Source organism: Mirounga leonina, unplaced genomic scaffold (assembly GCF_011800145.1).
Source record: "Mirounga leonina isolate KUSES-001 unplaced genomic scaffold, KU_Mleo_1.0 Mir_200, whole genome shotgun sequence".
NCBI lineage: Eukaryota > Metazoa > Chordata > Mammalia > Carnivora > Phocidae > Mirounga > Mirounga leonina.
Window position 1 is genome coordinate 22073669 of NW_023270503.1, and position 22802 is coordinate 22096470.

The 22802-nt window shown below is 60.6% G+C and overlaps 1 protein-coding gene across 1 annotated transcript; it reads left to right on the forward strand.

Moving 5' to 3' along the window:
- Positions 1-2052: 2052 nt before the first annotated feature.
- On the forward strand, positions 2053-19278 carry COL1A1 (collagen type I alpha 1 chain). The gene is made up of 51 exons (XM_035026877.1): positions 2053-2274; positions 3810-4004; positions 4097-4131; positions 4235-4270; positions 4381-4482; positions 5295-5366; positions 5615-5659; positions 5824-5877; positions 6076-6129; positions 6660-6713; positions 6834-6887; positions 7198-7251; positions 7342-7386; positions 7503-7556; positions 7669-7713; positions 7878-7931; positions 8196-8294; positions 8386-8430; positions 8527-8625; positions 8759-8812; positions 8958-9065; positions 9146-9199; positions 9462-9560; positions 9706-9759; positions 9853-9951; positions 10542-10595; positions 10740-10793; positions 10898-10951; positions 11056-11109; positions 11550-11594; positions 11687-11785; positions 12060-12167; positions 12603-12710; positions 12913-12966; positions 13138-13191; positions 13429-13536; positions 13625-13678; positions 13799-13852; positions 13994-14155; positions 14246-14353; positions 14470-14577; positions 14683-14736; positions 14844-14951; positions 15330-15383; positions 15496-15603; positions 15910-15963; positions 16249-16356; positions 16448-16730; positions 16871-17061; positions 17376-17618; positions 17729-19278. Exons 1-51 carry the CDS (start codon positions 2184-2186, stop codon positions 17873-17875), a joined length of 4383 nt encoding a protein of 1460 aa, XP_034882768.1. The 5' UTR covers positions 2053-2183; the 3' UTR covers positions 17876-19278.
- Positions 19279-22802: the final 3524 nt, after the last annotated feature.

The window sequence follows — 22802 nt, forward strand, 5'->3', positions numbered from 1 at the left end:
CCAGGGAGTGGACTGGAGGCTGGAGTCCTGGCTTCCAGAACTCAGCCAGGGAGGTGGGCAGGTCACAGCACCCTCATCCCAAGCCTGTGACACCCGGCCCCAGACAGCCACTGCAGAGGGACAGGACACTTGTCCCCCTTGTCCCTGACCCCCAGGAGGTGGAGTGGGGGGGTGGGTAACTGCCATCTCAGCAGCCCAACGCTGTCCTGCCCTGCAGTCGCTGGCACTAGGCGGGGGCAAATCCTGGGCCACAAGTTGCTGCCACATGGTGGGGATAATTGATGAAGGCTCGTCCCTCCATTGCTGTCTGCAGCCCTGCCTCTCTGGAAACTCTATATTTTCCCTTTAATTATAGCCCCTGCACTCTCCCTCCGCCGCCCCACCCGCACCGCTCATCCTGGCTGCCCACGGTCTACGTGGCTCCCTCCCCTTCTGTTCCCTTGGTCTTTTTTTTCCTTTGCCTTCGTTGCACAAAACCAGCTGGGGGAGGGCGTGGAGAGGGGCGGGGGCTGGGGGGAGGCAATGGAATTTTGGATGGTTTGGGGGAGGCGGGACTCCCCGCTTCCACGTTTGCAGCTCTGGAGTGATGGGGGTGGGGGAGCTGGGCAGGAGGGACAGGAGTTGATGGACACTGCAAAGGGACCCCAACTGCCTTCTCTTGGGCCCACAGATTTCAGTAGGACCAAGAGCAGAGTGCTGTTGGGAGGTTGGGAGGTGGGGAAGGGGGGACACTGACTTCTGGGGGCATCCCCCAAATATAGCCTGTTGTTCTTGGGGTCTCCACCCCCTTTCAGGGTACAGATGATTCTCTCCTGGTTCCAGGGGCTGAGAGCAATTCCCTGGGTTTTCAAGAAAGAGGTGGGGCAGTGGGGAACATCCTCTAAAATAAGGTCACTCAACCGTCCGTGCAATTCCATCCCAAACCCCCAAAGGCAAGTCTCCCCCTGACACCCAAATTCCCCACTATGCTCCAACCTTGAGTCCAGGTACAACCAGGGAGGGGCTTTCTGCAGCTCCCAGAAGGAGCACCCTCTCTCTGGTCCAATGTCTTCCACCCAAGTGCTGCCGGTGTGACTCTGCGGGGTCGGAGGGTCTCTAACCAGGCCCTGGCCACCGCCTGGGCCGGCCCTCACACAAAACCCTTTTCTAGGTCACTAGTGATCCCAGCCCTCTTGTACAACCTCACCGCCCTGGGGGGGGGGGGCGCGGGGGGGGAAGAGTCCCAGCAACTTCCCACCACTACTCTCCAGCCCTACCACTTAACCCCCAAGCTTCCTCCTGGAGAGATCACACAGTCAATTTTCTCACCCAGTGTCTCAGCCTCCCTACTCCATCTCTCTCAGTCACACCTTGGGTTTGGGGGAGAGCATTTGAGTCCATCTTGGAACCTCAAGCAAGGCAGAATTGACGTCCTCAAAATAAACCCCTCTTGCCAACAACCCCCATCCAAGTATCTCACTCCTAATGTCTGTAAAGGAATCTCTAACTTGTTCCCAAAATATGCCTAAGCTAACACCAGAAGACACCCCTAAACAGGCACATCTTTGAAATTCTCTGGTTCTCCTGTTTTAGAGGAGAAGCCGGCCTCTTCATACCCATCCCTTAGCTCTTGCCAAGGATGTCAGTAAGGTGAATGAGGCATGGCCAGGACCACCCTCGCCAGATCACCCCCATTCCTTCTACCTCTGGAAGCTTCCCCTCCTAGCTCCCCAGTTCCAGTTCCTCCCGATGGGAGAGTCTTAGGAACAAAAGCCCAAGGGGCACCACTACCCACTCTTTAGCCCACACTATACTGAGGACCTAGCCGCACCTCGGCAGCAGCATCTCTGGCCCAGGCTGGGCTGGGGGGCTGGGGAGGCAGAGCAGCGAAGGGGGGAGATGTGCGGTGGACTCCCTTCCCTTCCCTCCTCCCTCCCCCTCTCCCTTCCAACTCCCAAATTGGGGGCCGGGCCAGGCAGCTCTGATTGGCTGGGGGACGGGCCGCCGGCTCCCCCTCTCCCTGGGGCAGAGTTCCTCCCCGCTCTCCGTCAGGATGGTATAAAAGGGGCCCGGGCCAGTGGTCGGAGCAGACGGGAGTTTCTCCTCGGGGTCGGAGCAGGAGGCACGCGGAGTGTGAGGCCACGCATGAGCCGACGCTAACCCCCACCCCAGCCGCAAAGAGTCTACATGTCTAGGGTCTAGACATGTTCAGCTTTGTGGACCTCCGGCTCCTGCTCTTCTTAGCGGCCACCGCCCTCCTGACGCGCGGCCAAGAGGAGGGCCAAGAAGAAGACAGTAAGTCGCAAACTTTCGGGGAGTCCAGGGCTACTTGGTATCTTGCCCTGCGCTCGGTCCCAGGGGTCCACGACGTAAACTGAGACTCGGGATGCTCCGGAGACTCAGGGATGGGAGGGAGATGGTGAGGGCTCTTCCTGGGCGCCGTGGGAGAGAAGGCAGGGCGCCGTGGGAGAGAAGGCAGTGCACCCCGGGTGGAGGGTGTAGACGAACGCCCCCGGGTAGTGAGAGGGGAGGATGGAGCGCCGTGGGAGTTGGCACAGGAGGGAGTCCTGAGCGCGCACTGTGGAGTACCACGGGGGAAATGGGCGCCGAGTGAGGGGAAAGTACGTCGAAGATGGGTCGGGGGCGCCGTGCTGGGAGTTTGGAGCCCGAGATGTAAAAGCGATCGGGAAGGCTGTGGGATGATTCATAAGGAAAGATTGTTTGCCCTCTCTGCAGGCTAGACAGTGTTCCTGGGGCCGCGGGGGTGCTGGGCTGAGGGGGGAGGGGGCGCGGAGAGTGGGCGGGTTGGAGGATGAGAAACTTTGGCGCGGACTTGCAGGGCGGGGTCCTTGCGCCCTCTGCTGAGCCACACTGGGCCCCGCGCCTCCCGGTCCAGCGCTTCCCCGCGCAGGACCTGCACTGAGTGCACGGGCGTTATTGCCGCTTGTGGACCCCACCTCTAGTCCTGGAAAATAAAGCTGGGGACTGGGTAGCCTCAGTGTCTAAAAGAAAGTGGCCAGTCCCTGGAAATTGCTTGGTGTTGCCCGCCACCTAGTGGCCATCTGAGTAGAAGCTCGCGCGGTGGGCGTGGTTAGCTAACTTCATTACTATTTGCGGACTTTTTGGTTCTCTGGCTAAGGAGTGACCCAGAGGCCCTGGCTAGCTTTAGGAAAGAGGGGTTGTCCCGAGAGAGGGCTTTTGAGATGTCTGGGCGCTGGATGTTAGGGTGTATCCTATTTTGGGGGTACAGTTCAAGTCTCTGGGCGGGACCTCAGGCCAATAGGCCCCGCCCCATCCTCTTAGCCCCGCCCACGCTATCCCACCTGCCCTGGGATGGGGCAGAATGGGGGCTGGACCTCCCTTCCCTCCTCCTACCGGCCCCCCCCCGACCCCACCCTTGTCTCCACCCATACCACGCCCCCCGAGTCGGCCCGCTTGTTGGGGCCCCTCCTGTTCTCTCTCCTCCCCAGTCCCCCACCTCCCCTCCCCCACCCCGTGGCTTTTTTATTTCACTTGGCTTCAGCGCCGATGGGCTGGGGTTGGAGTTGGAAGCAACTCCGGCCTAAAGCTTTGTTTAAATTCCTGAGGACTGGAAAGAGTTAGGGCCGCCCTGGCCAGGCGCCTCGGCGCTGTCACTGGCCCTGATGAGGAGCAGATGAGCTTTTAAGGATTTGGGGAAAGGAGCGGGCACGGGGTGGAGGAGGCGGGAAATGGAAAATCTAAAAGTGTCCTTACGAGGCGGGAACGGCGGGCAGGGCTGGGGTCCCTGGAGCCCCGCGGTGGGGGGCTCGGGCGCCGCTGACAGCCCCTCCTTCCCCCTCTTGCCCCAGTCCCACCAGTCACCTGCGTACAGAACGGCCTCAGGTACTATGACCGAGACGTATGGAAACCCGAGGCCTGTCGGATCTGTGTCTGCGACAACGGCAACGTGTTGTGCGATGACGTGATCTGCGACGAAACCAAGAACTGTCCCGGCGCCCAAGTCCCCCCGGGCGAGTGCTGCCCCGTCTGCCCCGACGGCGAGGGTACGGTCGGGGGCCTGGGGCTGGGGGAGGGCGGGGCCGCCGGGAGTACCCGGGGCAGACCCCGCCGCTCACCCGCGTCTCTTCTCCCCTAGCGTCTCCCACCGACCAAGAAACCGCAGGAGTTGAGGTAATCCGCTGCCCTCGACTTTTGCCACCCGCCCCAGGGTCCTCAAGCGCCTCCCGTCTCTAACCCGGCTTCTTTTGTTTCTTCTCCCCCCACAACCCTATAGGGACCCAAGGGAGACACTGGCCCCCGAGGTCCAAGGGTAAGTTAGCGTGGCCTTCGCTCGGCATTCGGGGCTGCAGGTGGGCGTGGCTCCAGGCCTGCGCTCACCGCTGACCCCCCCCCCCCCCCCCCCCCCCCCCGCCGCTGCAGGGACCTGCCGGCCCCCCTGGCCGAGATGGCATCCCCGGACAGCCTGGACTTCCCGGACCCCCCGGGCCTCCCGGACCCCCCGGACCCCCTGGCCTCGGAGGAGTAAGTGAAGACTTAAGACAGCCCTGGCAGGCCCTGTGTGCCCCTCACCTCCTGTTCTTCTTCTTCTTTTTTTTTTTTTTTTGTGGGTTTTTTGGCAGATGGCATACTTTATATTTTGAAATGATTTCAAACTTAGGGTAAAGTTTCGAGACTGGTGCCAAGAACTCTCACATACACTTCACAGTTTGTCACATTTGCTTTATCAGTCTCTGTGTATACATAGAACTGTCACTATTTTTCCTTCTGAACCATTTGTGCCAGAGTTCGTTGCTGATGTTACGTCCTTTGCTCCTAAATACTTTAGTGTGTATTTCCTGGGAACAAGGACTGTCTCTTATGCGACCGTTGCACAATGATTACATTTCAAAATTCTGACATTGATACATAACTATCATCTAACATACCGTCCCTGTCCAAATTTCAACAATATCCCGATAATGCCCTTTATAGCATCTTTTCTCCTGACCCAGGATCATGAATTTCATTTAACTGTCATGCGTCTTCAGTTTCCTTTACTCTGGAACATTCCTCAGACTTTCTTTGTCTTTCACGACACGGAAATTTTTTTAAGAAGCCGGTTGCTTTGTAGAGGCCAATTGTTTTTATAAGACGGTCCCTCAGTTTGGGTTGGCTGGATGTGTCCCCATAATTAGAGTTGGGCCCTGCATTTTTGGCAGGAATATCTCACAAGTGAGGTTGTTGTCCTTCTTAGTGCATCACATCAGGAGGCATATGTCAATATCCTGTTGTCAGTGACATCTTCCGCCTTTCTAGTCACTGATTTCTCATACACTCTCTCTTGTTTTTTCTAGAACTTTGCTCCCCAAATGTCTTATGGCTACGATGAGAAATCAACTGGAGGAATCTCCGTGCCTGGCCCCATGGTGAGCCACTGGGGGGTGGGGGTGGGGCAGAGATGACAGAAGAGCCAGTGGGGATCCAGATAGGATGGGCCAGTGGTGGCATATGGGGGTGTTATAGGAGGTCAAGACGACCTTCGGAACCTGAAGTCCACAGAGGAAGACAACTGGGTGGTCTCAACAGGAACCACTGGGAGATAGCAAGACCACACCCACATGGCACTTTCCTACAGAGGTATCACTATGGCCCCCCTTTTTTTTTCCTTCTGTAGGGTCCTTCTGGTCCTCGTGGTCTCCCTGGCCCCCCTGGTGCACCTGTGAGTATCCAGGATGTCATCATGTACCACCCTGGGCTTTGGTCTTTAGAAGGGAGGATCGGGATGAGGGTAGAGAAGGTGCTCTGAGAGATCTCTTAGTGATCTGGGGAAAGATTGGTAGGGACCTGTCCTTCTAACTGAATCCCTCTTTCCTTGTTCTCCAGGGTCCCCAAGGTTTCCAAGGCCCCCCTGGTGAGCCCGGCGAGCCTGGAGCCTCAGTAAGTGCCTCCCCAACTTGTACTCTATACAGGTACACGCTCTTTCTACAAATACGTGGATTCTCCCATTGAAGGACGCCTCCACACCTACTGTCTGGGGTCTTCCCTACCTCCTTCTTCTAATCCCAGCCTTCCCTTTCTTTTCTTTTTCTCCCTTATCCTGGTTATTCTAATATCCTTTCTTCCTGTTTCCTCTAGGGTCCCATGGGTCCCCGTGGTCCCCCTGGCCCCCCTGGCAAGAACGGAGATGATGTAAGTAGCCCAGGCGAGAAGATCCCATCTAGCCCCCAACACCTCCATCAGCTAGGTCCCTGTAATCTCCACCCCAGTGCCCCACCACCTTCGGGGGGTGATGCCCAGAGAAAGGAGGCCAAGTTCTCCCTGATGCGCGGGACTGCCCTTGAACAATGATCTTCACCCCTTGTGGGATGTTTCCCCATCTCCCCAGTGGAGGTGACTGGCCCTCCCCTCACCCCAGCCACCTTAAAGCATTCCCCAGCCCCGTCTGATGGGGTGAATGACTTCCTTAGGCTTAATGGCTCTGGGCATTAGATTTGCTCTCCATCTATAGAAATAAACAGAAATACCTTTGGAGGGACTCAAAATTCACCAAACAAGGATTTTACAGTAGATTTAAGCTGAACTCTAAATTCAAAGATAAGATTCTGGGCTCCTAAACCTGACTTTCAACAGTACTAAAGAAAACTCAGACCTTCCACGCTTTTCTAGCCCACGGAGGGGGGTGGGGGCAGGGGCATGATGGCCTTGTCTCTCCCTTTCAGGGTGAAGCTGGAAAGCCTGGTCGTCCTGGTGAGCGTGGACCTCCTGGACCTCAGGTGAGCGGGGATGCGTGGCTGGCCGTGGACTTCGCTACAGGTGGGCTTCGCTTGGGAGCTGGGTCCTCCGTGGCATCTTCTAAAGGCTCTGCCTTTCTCCTCCTTTTCTTTTCTCTCCAGGGTGCTCGGGGATTGCCTGGAACAGCTGGCCTTCCTGGAATGAAGGGACACAGAGTAAGTCCCCTTTGAGCCATCTAAGCTCCCCAAGTCCCAGCATCTGACAATTCCAGCCCCTTTCCCCAAAGGATCCTGTGTGCGCCCTGGAGGGTGGAAGCTACAGAAGTCCCAAGGGATAGGGAGTAGCCATCCAAAAGAACTTCCCTCCATTGGGAAAGAAATCTCAATAAAGGGATTGGGTGAGCTCTTGGCCCAGTTGGGGTTTAGTCTGGCACAGAGACAGAGCCTGTGGGGTGACCCCCTGAGGCACCTTCTCAGGTCAGAGTGGGGCTTCCATCGGTACTCACCTTGGCCCTTCCTATCTTAGGGTTTCAGTGGTTTGGATGGTGCCAAGGGAGATGCTGGTCCTGCTGGTCCTAAGGTAAGAAGATGCCTGAATGTCATGGGCCTCCTCCTGCCCCTCCCACTCCACCCCATGAACGAATTCCTAACTTTATTCTCCGTTCTCTAGGGTGAGCCCGGTAGCCCTGGTGAAAACGGAGCTCCTGGTCAGATGGTGAGTGTGTCCAGTTCTAGAAGGAAGAGAGGGAGCAGGGTATAGGGGCAATATGAGGTTTGGGGGGAAAGTGTGTGTCTCCCATCTCACGTGGCTTTTCTGGCTTTTGTTGTCAGGGCCCCCGTGGTCTGCCTGGTGAGAGAGGTCGCCCCGGAGCCCCCGGCCCTGCCGTAAGTACTCGTGGCCCCTTGGGGGGACGCCTGGGCTCTGGCAGAGGTTCCTGATGAGTCGTGGGTGGCCCGTGCTCAGCGCACGTAACTGGGGCTCCCCTCTCTCCGGCAGGGTGCTCGTGGAAACGATGGTGCTACCGGTGCAGCTGGGCCCCCCGTGAGTATGACCTCTGGACCCCAGTGTCTGAGAGTGGGGAGGGCTCTCAGCTCGGGCCGGGGGGGGCCGGGCCTAGGGCTCGGAATCCCAGGACCTCTTCTGTCCCAGGCTGTGACTTGCAGTTGCCCCCTTCCTTCTTGCTAACATTTCCATTTCATTCCCAGGGTCCCACTGGCCCCGCCGGTCCCCCTGGATTCCCTGGTGCTGTTGGTGCTAAGGTGAGCCCGCTGCCCTCCTCTGAGCACAGCTCCCACGGGCCAAGGGGTGCCTATCTCCCTGCTCTCCCAAACAGAGGGACCCAGAGCGGCCTATTCCCCAATACCTTTGTCCCGGGATCCCCTTCTCCCATGTGGGAGTCCTGATTCTTGGTCTTCCTGTCCCTGCCCTACACACACACACACACACACACACACACCCCGACATCCAAAGGTGAGGTTGGGCTCCCAGGCTGGCTCCTGACATGTCCTTTTTTTCCCACCCAGGGTGAAGCTGGTCCCCAAGGAGCCCGTGGCTCTGAAGGTCCCCAGGGTGTGCGTGGTGAGCCCGGCCCCCCTGGCCCTGCTGGTGCTGCTGGTCCTGCTGTGAGTGTCGCCTCCTCAGTGCCCCCGGGGCCACCCCCCAGTTCCCAGTCCTGGCCTGTCACTCACTGGCCCCTCTCTCTCTGTGCTACAGGGAAACCCTGGTGCTGACGGACAGCCGGGTGCTAAAGGTGCTAATGTAAGTACCCTGCGGGTCTCAGAGCTGCCCCCGTGCCCCCCTCCTGCACGCCCCATGCCCCCGGCTCCCAGGCTCAACCTCTTCTGCCTCCCACAGGGCGCTCCTGGCATTGCTGGTGCTCCCGGCTTCCCTGGTGCCCGAGGCCCCTCTGGACCCCAGGGCCCCAGCGGTCCTCCTGGTCCCAAGGGTAACAGCGTAAGTATCCCTCTGTCACTGTGGCCCGCCCCACGCGCTGGCTCCGGTGGGGCCCTCCCCTGGGGAGCAGGAGGACCCAGGCCAGCTGAGTACCCCCGACTCTCGGCCCATCCTCTTTTCCTCCCGCGTGCAGGGTGAACCTGGCGCTCCTGGGAACAAAGGGGACACTGGCGCCAAGGGAGAGCCCGTAAGTGTCTCCCCCCACCTCCCGCAGCTCAGCTCTGCCCTGGGAAGCCCCGGAGGGAGACCCCGGATGGGGGGGCATGGGCGCCCCGGGGGCGGGAGCCCCAGCCTCACACTGCGGGCTGCCCCCTGGTCTCTGCCCTCTCCAGGGCCCCACTGGTATTCAAGGCCCCCCTGGCCCTGCCGGGGAAGAAGGAAAGCGAGGAACCCGAGGTGAACCTGGACCCACTGGCCTGCCCGGACCCCCCGGCGAGCGTGTAAGTGTCCCCTTCTTTGCCCCCCAGCGCCAGCCTGGCGCCCCCGTGTCGGGGCTCACCGGCCTCTCCTCCTTCTGCAGGGGGGCCCTGGTAGCCGTGGTTTCCCTGGGGCAGACGGCGTCGCTGGTCCCAAGGTAAGCTCCCCTCATGGCTGGGCTGCGCCCCTGCTGCGCCCCGAGCATTCCCTTCCTCTCTCACGTCCAGCCCCAGTCATTACTGCTCCAGGCTGTGACTGCAGACTCTCTCTCCACACTGGGCTTCCCCTTGACCTTCGCCCTGCTACCAGCGCCCCGGAGAGCACCCCCCGCCCTCCCCACTGGGAGGAATAAGACGCTGGCCCATGGTAAAGAAGCCCAGACCCGAGACCCTGATTGTCCCTGTGACTCCCCCAACCAGGGCCCCGCTGGTGAACGTGGTTCCCCCGGCCCCGCTGGCCCCAAGGGTTCTCCTGGTGAAGCCGGTCGCCCTGGTGAAGCTGGTCTGCCTGGTGCCAAGGTGAGCCCCGGCCCCTCTGCCCGTCCTGTGCAGGTCTGAAATGGGGCACCCTGGAGCAGGACTTCGGATCTGCCTCCTGAGGGGCCCCCTCCCCTCCTCTGTCCCCTTCTCCCCACCTGGCTCACACCTCTCTGCCTCCCCCTAGGGTCTGACTGGAAGTCCCGGCAGTCCCGGTCCGGATGGCAAAACCGGCCCCCCTGTAAGTATTGCTCCCCCCCGCCGGGGGCCCCTCCCGCCCTCCCGACCGCCCACCCTCCGTCCTCACCTCCGATTCTGTGCCTTCTGTCCTTAGGGTCCCGCTGGTCAAGATGGTCGCCCCGGACCCCCAGGCCCCCCCGGTGCCCGTGGTCAGGCTGGTGTGATGGGATTCCCTGGGCCTAAAGGTGCTGCTGTGAGTATTCACTGAGGAACGTTCCAGAGCCAGAGACAGGCACTCCTAGGAGATGAGAGTCCTGGGCGCCAGTCCCAGCTTTGCCACTGACTTGCTGTGTGGCCTCAGGCCACTCACTGCCCCTCTCTGGGCCTCAGTGTCCCTACCCATAAAATGAGAGACCTCTCCCGACTCTACTCCCATTGCTCTCTCCTTGGAAATAAGTATTGTGGGAGCCGCCCCTCCCCCCACAGGGGTAGAATGGGCCTTTTATGTGATAGTCACCCCCAAATCCTGGTGGGTTCTTTCAGGCTGAAAAGGAGGTACCGGAGGACATGGAAGCCCTTTGCAGCTCAGGTCACCATAGGCGTATGGTGGCGAGAAGGAAGGGTGGGGGTGGGGGCAGCAGCCTCAGGGACACATGGTCTGGGGGAGGGGGCTCAGGGAGACACCAAGGGACCAGCTGTAACAGCCAGCAAAGTGTTTCCCCAGGACCAGAGCTGGGAGAAAAGAAAACCCCTTAAAAAGTGTCACTTGGGGTAAACCGGAAGGACCCGGGAGGCCTGGTCCCCCACGTAAGCCCCGTTGACCCTGACTCTCTTTCCCCACAGGGAGAGCCTGGCAAGGCCGGAGAGCGAGGTGTGCCTGGGCCCCCTGGTGCTGTTGTAAGTATCTCCCCGTGGTCCCTGTCCCCTTGCTGCCCCTGCTCGTGACACCTCTGCTCTGTCCCCTGCCCAGCGCCCCACCTGCCCCTCCCCGCTAGCAGCTGCCCCCCTCCCCACCCTGAGTCCTTTGCTCTCTCTCCACAGGGTCCTGCTGGCAAAGACGGAGAAGCTGGAGCTCAGGGAGCCCCCGGCCCTGCTGTAAGTGTCCCCGACAGGCAGCCTGGGGAGGGGACGCTGGGGAGACACCCCGTCCCCCTTTGCTCCTCGCCCTTCCAGTGACTACAGCGTGCTCTCTGTGACAGGGCCCCGCTGGTGAGAGAGGTGAACAAGGCCCCGCTGGCTCGCCCGGATTCCAGGTGAGGCCTCCCGCCGGGCAGGGGCTGAAGGGCTGGGGTCCCCCTGGCTCTTTTTCAGATTCTAATCCCACCCTCTCCCTGCCTCCCCCGTTTCCCACCTACAGGGTCTCCCTGGCCCCTCTGGTCCTCCCGGTGAAGCAGGCAAACCCGGTGAACAGGTAAGAGGGAGCAGGCAGCCAGAGAGATGGGGAACGCAGGGCATTTAGAGGAAGAGGCCAGCCCTCCTAGCTAAACGGGATCCAGGTTAGACACCCTGCAGGACTTCCCGTCATGAAGGGAGCCACCCAGAGGGAGGCAGGGAGCAGAACATCTGCATGATATTCTGGACGGCCCTGCAGGGCTGCTGGTCCCGGTGACTTCTTCTTTTTTTAGAGCCACAGGCATAACTCTGACTTTGCCCTCCGCCCAGAGTTTGGGGAGGGGGCTCTCTCTGGCACATCCCCAGGAGGACGAGAGGGATAAGCCCAGTTCAGTGCTGAGAAGGAGTTGGTCTCTAATGACAGTCCCCAAGGGCCAGCCCCCGGGAGAACAAGAGTGCTTTCTAGCGCGGAGGGTCAAGGTGCAGTCGGCTCACTCTCTGTCCCTCCTTCCCCCTCAGGGTGTTCCTGGCGACCTTGGCGCCCCCGGCCCCTCTGGAGCAAGAGTAAGTAGAGCCTCTTGCCGCTCCTGCCCAGATGCCCTGCGCCTGGCCCTGCCTCCGGAGCGGCCGTCACGCGCCCTGTCCTTCCCTTCCAGGGCGAGAGAGGTTTCCCCGGTGAACGCGGCGTGCAAGGCCCCCCCGGCCCCGCAGGTCCCCGGGGAGCTAACGGCGCCCCTGGCAATGACGGTGCTAAGGTGAGGGCAGCAGGGGGACCAGGTCCAGCCCCTCTTGAGGCGGGGGTGCCCGGCTGTGGCCAAAGCCCCCTAGATGTGGGTGAGGGGTGGCAGGGGGACAGGGCGGGATGGGGTCCATGTGCAGCCCAAAGTTCTGGGCTGGGAGACTTTCCTCTTAGCTGGTGCTTATCTTTGTCCTGGGCACCGAGACTGGGAGGTATCGAGAGGGGGCTCGGGGCTGTGACCCACTCCTGGGACCCCATGCCTCATGCCAGTCCTCTTGGTTGTCACCTAGGGTGATGCTGGTGCCCCCGGAGCCCCAGGTAGCCAGGGCGCTCCTGGCCTTCAGGGAATGCCCGGTGAACGAGGCGCAGCTGGTCTTCCCGGCCCTAAGGGTGACAGAGTAAGTTAACCCCCTTCCCCTGAGCCGTGTAGGGCTCCCATCTCTGTCTCCCTCTGCTTCGGATGCTCTGGCCTCTCTCTCTTTACCCTCCCTGGGATCGTTACCTCGTCTCCTTAATCCTCCCTTCTTCCCCTCTGGCCTCTTCGCTGATAAATCCTCTATCATCCTATCCAGGCTCTTCCCTCCCCGTGACTTACCATGGGATCAGGAGGAAGGGTGACCTCCTGGATGGGGGATCCCTTATACATCCCTCTACACAAGGCATGGGCCTCTTACCCTAAGTTCCACCAGAGCCCCACCGGAACTTTGTCCTCTGAAAGATCTTGAGTTCCAAGCACAGGTCGGGGCAGGATAGAGCTGGGGAGGAGTCCCAGACATGCTCCAGGTCACCACCCTGTCCCCCACTGGAAGTCTCAGACTTTCCTGTGTCTTTAGGGTGATGCTGGTCCCAAAGGTGCTGATGGTTCTCCTGGCAAGGATGGTGTCCGTGGTTTGACTGGCCCCATTGGTCCTCCTGGCCCTGCTGGTGCCCCTGGTGACAAGGTGAGGTGGCCCCACCATCTTCCCTAGCACACAGCCTTCCCAGCAAGCCTGGGCATGGCTCTTGGGGGGAGGCAGGTCCTGCCATTCTGAGCTGGTGACCTAAAGGTGGGAGGACCAGAAGGGAGGGGAGGCTCTCCTGGGGTCATCTGCTGGGAGTACTCAGGGTGTGTCCCTGACCTGAGCCTCTTGTCCTCCCTCTCAGGGTGAAGCTGGCCCGAGCGGCCCTGCTGGTCCCACTGGAGCTCGTGGTGCCCCCGTAAGTACAGAGGACCCACGCTCTGCCCTGGGCTTCATACTTCCTGCCTCTTCCACCTTCACTGTCACCTGCTCTGGGCCCTGGGGAATGCTCCTCAGGGCCCATCTTCCCCTCCAACTCTGTTCCACCCCAGCCCAGGGCCCCACTCCAATCTGCCTCCTTTTCTTCTAGGGAGACCGTGGTGAGCCTGGTCCCCCCGGCCCTGCTGGCTTCGCTGGCCCCCCTGTGAGTACCAAGACCCCCATTATTTTCGATCACCCAATGGGACCGGGACCTTGGGAGGCTGCATAAGGACAGAGGCGTGGGCCGGAGTCAGGGAAGGAGGGCGGGGAGGGCATGGTGTCCCATTCGAGCATCTTCCTTCCCGGCTGGTGGCCCTTCCCAAGCCCCGTGGAACCACCTGATTCCCCGCGCTGCCGTCCCCCGCTCCTCCTCCACTCACCGCTCCCCCTCCTCCCCCAGGGTGCCGACGGCCAACCCGGTGCTAAAGGCGAACCCGGTGATGCGGGTGCCAAAGGCGACGCTGGTCCCCCTGGCCCCGCCGGCCCCACTGGCCCCCCTGGCGCCATTGTGAGTATCTCACCCTCTGGGCCCCCAGCTGCAGGCAGGCCTGGGCCTGGGCCCGGCCCGGGCTTAAGGGCGCTGTGCTCTCCTCCAGGGTAACGTTGGTGCTCCTGGACCCAAAGGTGCTCGTGGCAGTGCTGGTCCCCCTGTGAGTATCTCACTGTTTCTCTCCCGGGGGTCCTTCCAACCTGTGTTCGGAGGGAGGGAGGGAGGCCGGGACAGCTGAGCGGGCTGTTCTCCCTCTGACCTCTCTGTCCTCTTCTGCCAGGGTGCTACTGGTTTTCCTGGTGCTGCTGGCCGAGTCGGCCCCCCCGGCCCCTCTGTAAGTAACTGTGGTGGAGAAGCCGCTGCTCTGGTGGGGGCGGTGAGGGGCCCAGGTGAGGGGAGGGCGGTGGGCCTCTGTGGGCCTCCGTGGTGCTCCAGAATCCACTGGAACCGGACAGCCTCTCTTCTTCCTGCCCAGGGAAATGCTGGACCCCCTGGCCCTCCTGGCCCTGCTGGCAAAGAAGGCGGCAAAGGCCCCCGTGGTGAGACCGGCCCCGCCGGACGTCCCGGTGAAGTCGGGCCCCCCGGTCCCCCCGGCCCCGCTGGCGAGAAGGGATCCCCTGGTGCTGATGGACCTGCTGTAAGCGCGCACTCTGCAGGGGTCCCGAGTGGGGGGGGTGCTCTCTGGCGGCTGCAAGGTGCCTCACCTTCATCTCCCCCTCCCCCCCAGGGTGCTCCCGGCACTCCCGGACCTCAAGGCATTGCTGGACAGCGTGGTGTGGTGGGCCTGCCCGGTCAGCGAGGAGAGAGAGGCTTCCCCGGTCTTCCCGGCCCTTCTGTGAGTGCCCCCTCACCTCGGGGAACCCCGAGAACAACCATCACTGGGACTGTGGACATGGAGGCCCAGGGCCCTCCCCCACCCCGTCTCTGGCCTGACTCTCTCTTCTCCCTCAGGGTGAACCTGGCAAACAAGGTCCTTCTGGAGCAAGTGGTGAGCGTGGCCCCCCTGGTCCCATGGGCCCCCCTGGATTGGCTGGACCCCCTGGCGAGTCTGGACGTGAGGTGAGCAGTCACCACCCCCTGCCAGTGCCCTCAGCGAGGCCATTTTGGCCTTTGCCTGAGCCTCCCTTCCTTGGCTGATGCTCACCCATCCCTCTCTCTCTGCAGGGATCTCCTGGTGCTGAAGGTTCCCCCGGACGAGATGGTTCTCCTGGCCCCAAGGTGAGATGGTTGCTCCCCAGGGCCACGGGCCCACCTGCCGTTCCCCTGCCCCAGCCTGTCCCCTTTAGCGGGGACTGACTCCTAGTCCCCTCCTCTGCCGCTCTCAGGGTGACCGTGGTGAGACCGGCCCTTCTGGACCCCCTGGTGCTCCTGGTGCTCCTGGTGCCCCTGGCCCCGTTGGCCCTGCTGGCAAGAATGGCGACCGTGGCGAGACTGTAAGTAGCTGGACTCTAGCCGGCCGTCTCGGGCCAGACACTCTCCGGGCCGGCCCATGGGCATCTGACTTCACTGAGGCTGGGGGAGGAAAGGGGGTCTTGCAAGATGGCCTCTGGCCTTCCTGAAAACCTGAGCCACAGCCTGGCCTCAAGGCCCCTCTCCCAGATGGGCCCTCGCTTCCCCTGGGGAATGGGGTTTGTCCCCAGGTGCTTGCCCCAGCTCACACGAAGCCTGAATTCACCTGAAGGTTCAGCTGGGGCTCAGGAGGGATGGACGTGGCGGGAAAGGTTGTGAGGAAGGATGGCCATGGCCGAGGGGTGGTTTCATCCCACAGCTCAGGCCGTAGCAGGATCTAACACGCTCTGTGCTCTCCCCAGGGTCCTGCTGGTCCTGCCGGCCCAGTCGGCCCCGTTGGTGCTCGTGGTCCCACTGTAAGTGCCCAGCTCTGGCCCTCATGTTCTCGTACTTGGCCCAGATATGGACTACACCCCACTCGGTGCTAATGAACCTTTCATCTGACAGCCTGTCCCTCTTCTCTTCTAGGGACCCCAAGGTCCACGTGGTGACAAGGGTGAGACAGGCGAACAGGGTGACAGAGGCATAAAGGGTCACCGTGGCTTCTCTGGTCTCCAGGGTCCCGCTGGTCCTCCTGTGAGTATGCTCAGCAGCCCCCAGCCCCAGCTGCCATTGAGCCCTGTTATACAATGAGGGGGGATGTTGCCTCAGTTTCCCCTCTGGATAGTCATTCTCACTCCTCCCTAGCGGGGGCCGAGGTATAAAGATTTATGGACATTTCCAAGGGGCTTCTGGGAGGGTGCGGGACACAAAGAGGGGGTGGAGGAGGTCTTAGCCTGTGGACACCTTGGGACTAGAGGTCCAGAATAATGGGGCAGGGGGCAGGTTGCTGGCCATGTTTGACCCACACGGGGTCTTACTGCCTTTGCATCTGTCCTTCAGGGCTCTCCTGGTGAACAAGGTCCTTCTGGAGCTTCTGGTCCTGCTGGTCCCCGAGTAAGTCATGCCTCTATCTTCCCTTGCTAGGGCCCAAGGCCAGGCTCACTTCGGGGCCCTCTGCCTGGGACACAGGTGTCCCCATCTCTTTCTAGAAGGGTCTGGGGGCAGGGGTTGGGAGAAGGGAAGAAGAATGCTGGACAATCTTGCCTGACTGTGAGAATGAACAAGGATGAGGCCATGGAGGCCGAGCCAGGCAGGGAGGTTGGTGAGCTTCTCCACAGAGTTGGGCTGGTGGCCCTGTGCTTTCTAGCAGGTTTCCTCCAACCGTCTTCCCCTTTTCAGGGTCCCCCCGGCTCTGCTGGTTCTCCTGGCAAAGACGGACTCAACGGTCTCCCAGGCCCCATCGGCCCCCCTGGTCCTCGTGGTCGCACTGGTGATGCTGGTCCTGTTGTACGTAGCCCCCCATCCCATCCACCTGTGGCCCTCAGCCCCAAGGGCACTTGGACCCTGGTAATCCCGGCTCTTCTTGCTCTCTGTGCAGGGTCCCCCCGGCCCTCCTGGACCCCCTGGTCCCCCCGGTCCTCCCAGCGGCGGTTTCGACTTCAGCTTCCTGCCCCAGCCACCTCAAGAGAAGGCTCACGATGGCGGCCGCTACTACCGGGCCGATGATGCCAACGTGGTCCGTGACCGTGACCTCGAGGTGGACACCACCCTCAAGAGCCTGAGCCAGCAGATCGAGAACATCCGGAGCCCTGAAGGAAGCCGCAAGAACCCAGCCCGCACCTGCCGCGACCTCAAGATGTGCCACTCCGACTGGAAGAGCGGTGAGGGCCTGCCCCAGGGGTGCCCCTCCTCCTCGTCCTCCTGCTGCCATGACAGCGCTGAGCCCTGAGGGGCCCAGATGCCCACGTGTGCCCCACTGCCCATACCTCCCCTGACTCCATCTTGCTCTGTCCCACTGCAGGAGAATACTGGATTGACCCCAACCAAGGATGCAACCTGGATGCCATCAAGGTCTTCTGCAACATGGAGACAGGCGAGACTTGTGTGTACCCCACTCAGCCTCATGTGGCCCAGAAGAACTGGTACATCAGCAAGAACCCCAAGGACAAGAGGCACGTCTGGTACGGCGAGAGCATGACTGACGGATTCCAGGTGCGTCAGCTGGACCTGGAGCCGCTCTCCCGAGATGGGGCTGACCCAGAGCTCAGAAGGGGCAGGAGGGGAGGTCCTGGGTGGACTAGACCTCTGCTAAGGGGGACGGACAGAGCTGGGCTGGGAGGCAGGAGTCCTGGGTCCTTGATCCTGGCTCAGACACAGGGTGCCCATGGATGAGCAAGGGGTGCTACTTCTGGATGGGAGAGGGGCCACGGGGATGCTCTTAGTGGACTCCAGGGAGGGAGGCTGGGACTAGAGGCTCCAGCGTGGTCGCTCACTCGCTTCTCCCCCCGCCCCACACCCCCCTACAGTTCGAGTATGGTGGCCAGGGCTCCGATCCTGCCGATGTGGCCATCCAGCTGACGTTCCTGCGCCTGATGTCCACCGAGGCTTCCCAGAACATCACCTACCACTGCAAGAACAGCGTGGCCTACATGGACCAGCAGACTGGCAACCTCAAGAAGGCCCTGCTCCTCCAGGGCTCCAACGAGATTGAGATCCGGGCCGAGGGCAACAGCCGCTTCACCTACAGCGTCACCTACGACGGTTGCACGGTGAGTCCCAGGCCGGGCCCCTGTCTGGGCTCTGGCTTTCCTGGCAGACCATACTTGCCCTCACCCCACCACTCCCGCCCAGTGACACCCCTCCCCCCTTGTCTCCCCAGAGTCACACCGGAGCCTGGGGCAAGACAGTGATCGAATACAAAACCACCAAGACCTCCCGCTTGCCCATCATCGATGTGGCACCATTGGACATTGGCGCCCCAGACCAGGAATTCGGCATGGATGTTGGCCCTGTCTGCTTCTTGTAAACTCCTTCCCACCCTACCCGGCTCCCTCCCACCCAACCCCCTCACCCTTGACCCTGGAAACAGACAAACAGCCCAAACTGAACCCCCCAAAAAGCCAAAAAATGGGAGACAATTTCACATGGACTTTGGAAAATATTTTTTTCCTTTGCATTCATCTCTCAAACTTAGTTTTTATCTTTGACCAACCGAACATGACCAAAAACCAAAAGCGCATTCAACCTTACCAAAAAAAAAAAAAGAATAAATAAATAACTTTTTAAAAAAAGGAAGCTTGGTCCACTTGCTTGAAGACCCATATGGGGGTAAGTCCTTTTCTGCCCGTTGGGCTTATGATACCCCAACACTGCCCTTTCTGCTCCTTTCTCCATCCCTCCTTGGGGCCTCCCCTCCACTGCTCCCCAAATCTAAGTCTCCCCAAAAGGCACAGGAAACAATGGATTGTCTGCCCAGCAACCAAAGGCAATGCTAAAACACCCAAGTGACCCCCCACACTCCCAGCCCACTCCCCTCACCCAGCACCCCCAGACCCTGGGGGGACCTGAGGTTCTCAGACTGCCGAAGAAGCCTCACCATCTGGCATCCCTGTGGCTCCTGCAACAACCCCTCTTCGTTTCCGAGGGGGCATGCTGGGGGACCACGGGCCCCTCGCTGCCTGCCGGGTTTGGAGGAAAGTCAGGAGGGGCCACGACAGAGCGGAAGGAAGCATCGGATCATTCGGGGACACGTGTCAGTTCCCCCCACCCCCATGCGTGCGACAGGGCTGGGTGGGAGAGACTGCTCTGTTCCTTGTGTAATTGTGTTGCTGAAGGACTACCTCTTCTTGTCTCTGAGTGTCACCGGGGCAACTGCGTGGGGGCGGGGTGGGGGCAGGGCCGAAGGGGCTCCCCATTTTATATCAAAGGTGCTACATCTCTGTGATGGGGTGGGGTGGGGAAGGATGACTGGTGCTATAGAAGTCGGGGCGCCCCACCCCCCAGGCCAGCAAATGTTCCTTTTTGTTCAAAGTCTTTTTTTTATTCTTTGGGGTTTTTTTTGTTGTTTTGTTTTGTTTTTCCTTGCGGATGGGGACTTGTGAATTTTCTAAAGGTGCTACTTAACTTGGGGGGAGAGAGTGTCGCAACTCAGTGCTCCCTTCCACCCCTCTCCGTGCCACCCCCCCACCTGCCGCCTCTCTCCACCTCTCTCTCTGAAACCCGCTCCTCAGCTGCACCCCATCCTCACGGCCTCTCTATCCTGTGTCCTCTCTCTGGGTTTCACAGCACAACTTCCCAAAGCACAAAGCAGTTTTTCCCCCTAGGGGTGGGAGGAAGCAAGACTCTGTACCTATTTTGTATGTGTATAATAATTTGAGATGTTTTTAATTATTTTGATTGCTGGAATAAAGCATGTGGAAATGACCCAAACATATCTGCAGTGGCCTCCTGATTTCCTGCCTTGGAGTCTGGGGGGTGCGGGGTGGGGAGCCTGGGGTGGGCACTTTGGCTGGGGGCGGGCGGGTTCTCCTGTTCTTGCCCCTTCCCTCCTCCTCCTCTTCATCTAGCACCCTCCACAGTGGCTCCCCCCTTCCTCTTGCCTTTCTTATGCCTTAACCCTTTCCCCCTCCCTCATGCAGTCTTCCTGGCATGTCTCCCCAATGCCCTTCTTCCTCACAGTGCCACACAGACCACCCCCACGGGCCGCAACATGCACGTGCGCACACGCCTCGCTTCAGATCCTGGGCTGCCCAAACCTCAGGCCCACTCTCCATCAACACCATCAACTCCGCTCTCCATGGCTGTGGGCACCCTGCAGGGTTGGTGGGGGCACAGGGTTGGGGGGGCACCGGGAGGCCGGCCCATGGCTGAGGGAGGTGGGACTGGCGAGGACCACCCGGGAGCCCCTCAGCAAGGCCTCTCCCTGGGCATACATGGAGGGTCGTCTGGCCTCTCCTCTCTCTTCGCTCACTCTGAGCTCCCCCAAAGGAGCAACAAGCAGAACAGCTCAAGAAGGGTCCCTCCCTGAGTCTGCCTGGAGCTACGGAAGGAGGGAGGGAGCCGGCCTGCCCTCAGAGGAGCCTCCCCAGGGCTCTCGGAGAACTGCAGTCAAGGCACTTACAGGGTGCTGTCCTGCCAGCAACAGGCCTTGACCCTACTGGGCAGGTACCAGGTCCCTCTTGGCCTTCTAAGTCCCCATAACACCTGGGTGCCGGGTGGCCTAGGAGGTCCTTTTGCCCAGCCTCGCCTCCTGCCCATGCCTGATCTTTTTAAAAAATTCTTGCTTCCTCTGCCTCCTTCTTCTCCCTTCCTTCCCTTCTCCCTTCCCCTCTGCCTGCCTGAGAACCTGAGGCCCCTGGAGGGACGGTGACTGGCCAGCTCCCCAATCTCAGGGAAGGGGAACAGCCGTGAGCAGTCATTGGGGACACAGGTTTCCAGAAGTCTGGAGCATACCAGACACCCAGAGACCTGGAGACAGGGAGACGTTGGAGCTGTGCCCCCACCCACCCACCCACCCAAGGTCTCAGGGCCTAAACATTCAAGGCAGGAAGGGCCCCCCCCCCCACTTCATCCCTCCCTCGGGTCTCAGGGAAACGGGGTGGAAGAGGCCATCGGCAGTGACGCTAATTCCATTGTTGTCAACAAGTGGCCACAACGATTAATTGTGCTTTAATAATTCATCATTAGCTCTTCTACCACAATCTGGACAGTGTAGAAAGGGAATTAGTCTCGAGTGGTTAAGAAATTATGACACGTAAATGAGGGTTTCATCGTAGGCGAACTACCCGACCTGTGCGGCGATGGGTGGGTGATGCCTTGGTAACCCCCATCGACCCCGGCCTCCAGCAGGCCGCCCCCCGCCCCCGGGGGCAACCGAGGCTCTACCTGGCTGCTACCCACCTGTCCCTTTTCACTGTCCCCTCCCTTACCCACACCTATCACACCAGCCAGAAAGGGTGACCACAGTTCTCATGTATGCACCCCACTCTCCACGTCCAGGCTTTTCTTTATGCCTCTTCCTCAGCCTGAGCTGACAGCCCTTATCTCTGCCTGCTCAGCCCCCCACACTCCAGGCCACGTGTCCCCTCATTTCCCCGCCGCTTTCCACGTTTTCCACCGTTATGCTCCCCGGGCCCAGCGGGAGACTAAAGCGAGAGCGTGAGGTGGCAAGGGGGGCTTCCTAGGCCGTTGGGAATAGGAGCGAGAGGTGGAGCAATGAAAAGCAGCCCCCCTGGGGGAGCAGACGGCGGTGGAAGGCCCCAGGCCAGTGCTTCCTGCCCCCGCGTGGCGTGCTCTCTCGGGGGCCCAGCAGCGTAATCACTAGCCACACGTGGCTCGGGAGCACTTGACACGTGGGTAGTGCCACTGAGGAATGCAACTTTAAATTGTGTCTCACTGTAATTAATTTCAATAGCTGCAAGCGGCTAGTGGCCGCCGTGTCGGGCATCTCTAGACAAATGAGTGAATATGCCTCTTACTAGGTATGCACAAATCTCCACACGGGGACACGAACGTGTGCGTGCGTGTGTGTGCGCACGCCCGGGGGAGGGCACATGAGGTGACACCGTGTGGCCGGGCTGTGCTGTGGTGCGAGGCCAGAATGCGGTTTCGGTGTGTGTGCAGGCTGGAGGGGAGCGGGACAAAGGGGCCATTGTACCACATCCCCGACTCAAGCCCTCCTCTCTGCTGACATCACGGCGGCCCTAAATAGAGCTGCCCGGACCCGCTGCCCCAGACCCCGGCCGCCCCCGCTCCCACCGAGGCTCCACGGGACTCACCTTTGTCTTCTCTGTGACGAGATGGGCCACATTCCTAGGGCGGATTTCTCAGTCAAGTTCAGATGGAAAATTCTAGAAAGGAAGGAGGCTTCTTCTGGATTTTTTTATTGTTGCTGCTCTCTCAGAATCCTGGGTCCCTTTTGTGGGGGGAGCCCATCTCCTGGCAGGATTTTTTCCTGACTGAAACGTGGCAGATGTCCCCTCCTCTTTGGGGTCAGCTCTTTACCCCCAGCTGCCCTGGTGCCTCCAAGACTTTCCTGGATGGACATGGGTGAGGGTGAGGAGGGGAGAGGTTGCTGGGGGGGCTGCCTAGCTAGAGTGTGGGAGCCTCAGGTGAGGGGGACAAGCGGGGTCGTGTGTAGGGCGGGAGAGGAAGTGTGGGGCTACTCTTAAAACCGGGAGCCACAGGGGAAGGCTGCTCGGCGGCTGTGAGTGTGGGAGGCTGTGTCAGTGGGTGAGGTGCGCGAGAATGTGTCTGCCCACCCATAAACAAACGTGGCCGTGTTCAAAGGGGCCCCCCACGCGGGCGGGTGTGTTGGGGATGGGTCGGGGTGGGGGGTCTGTGTACGAGGGGACCGCTTCCCCACACACATGGGGGCGCAAGAGATGCTGCGTGAACTGAGAAGGTAAGGGTCTAGCAGCAGGGACGTGTGCGTGCATAGGCGGGACAGAAGGCACGGGAGGGCCTGCGGATGAATGCAGGCAGCTGATCGGGGAGGATGTGGGGGGAAAACCAGGAGAGGCTGGGTGTGGGGAGAGACCACCGTCCTAAAGTGTCAGGGCCCGTGGAGCCCTAGCGCTGGTGAGCACGTGTCTCTGTCCCCTTCCCGCTGCGCGCTCCAGAGGGTTCCAAGTAGAGCTGAGAGATGTCCACGGACCAGGGGGCAAGACCTGGGGAGAAGGACAGCCCTGGTCTAGCAGGGTCATGAGACCCTTCCGCACGCGGAGACTTCAATGCCTTTGCAGAGCACGTGCGCAGCAAGCCCCGGAGGGAGGTGAGTTTGGTGCCTGCAGGTGCCGGAGAGTAGGGTTTTCTCGGCGGAAGGCAGTGGGAGGAAGAGGAGGATGGGGCGGGATGGCACATTTTAGAACAGAGGCCACATACTCACGCTCTAGGTGACTTCACTGCTGTGGGGCAGACCCCCACCCCCCTCAACTCCTCCAGGCTTTGGAAAA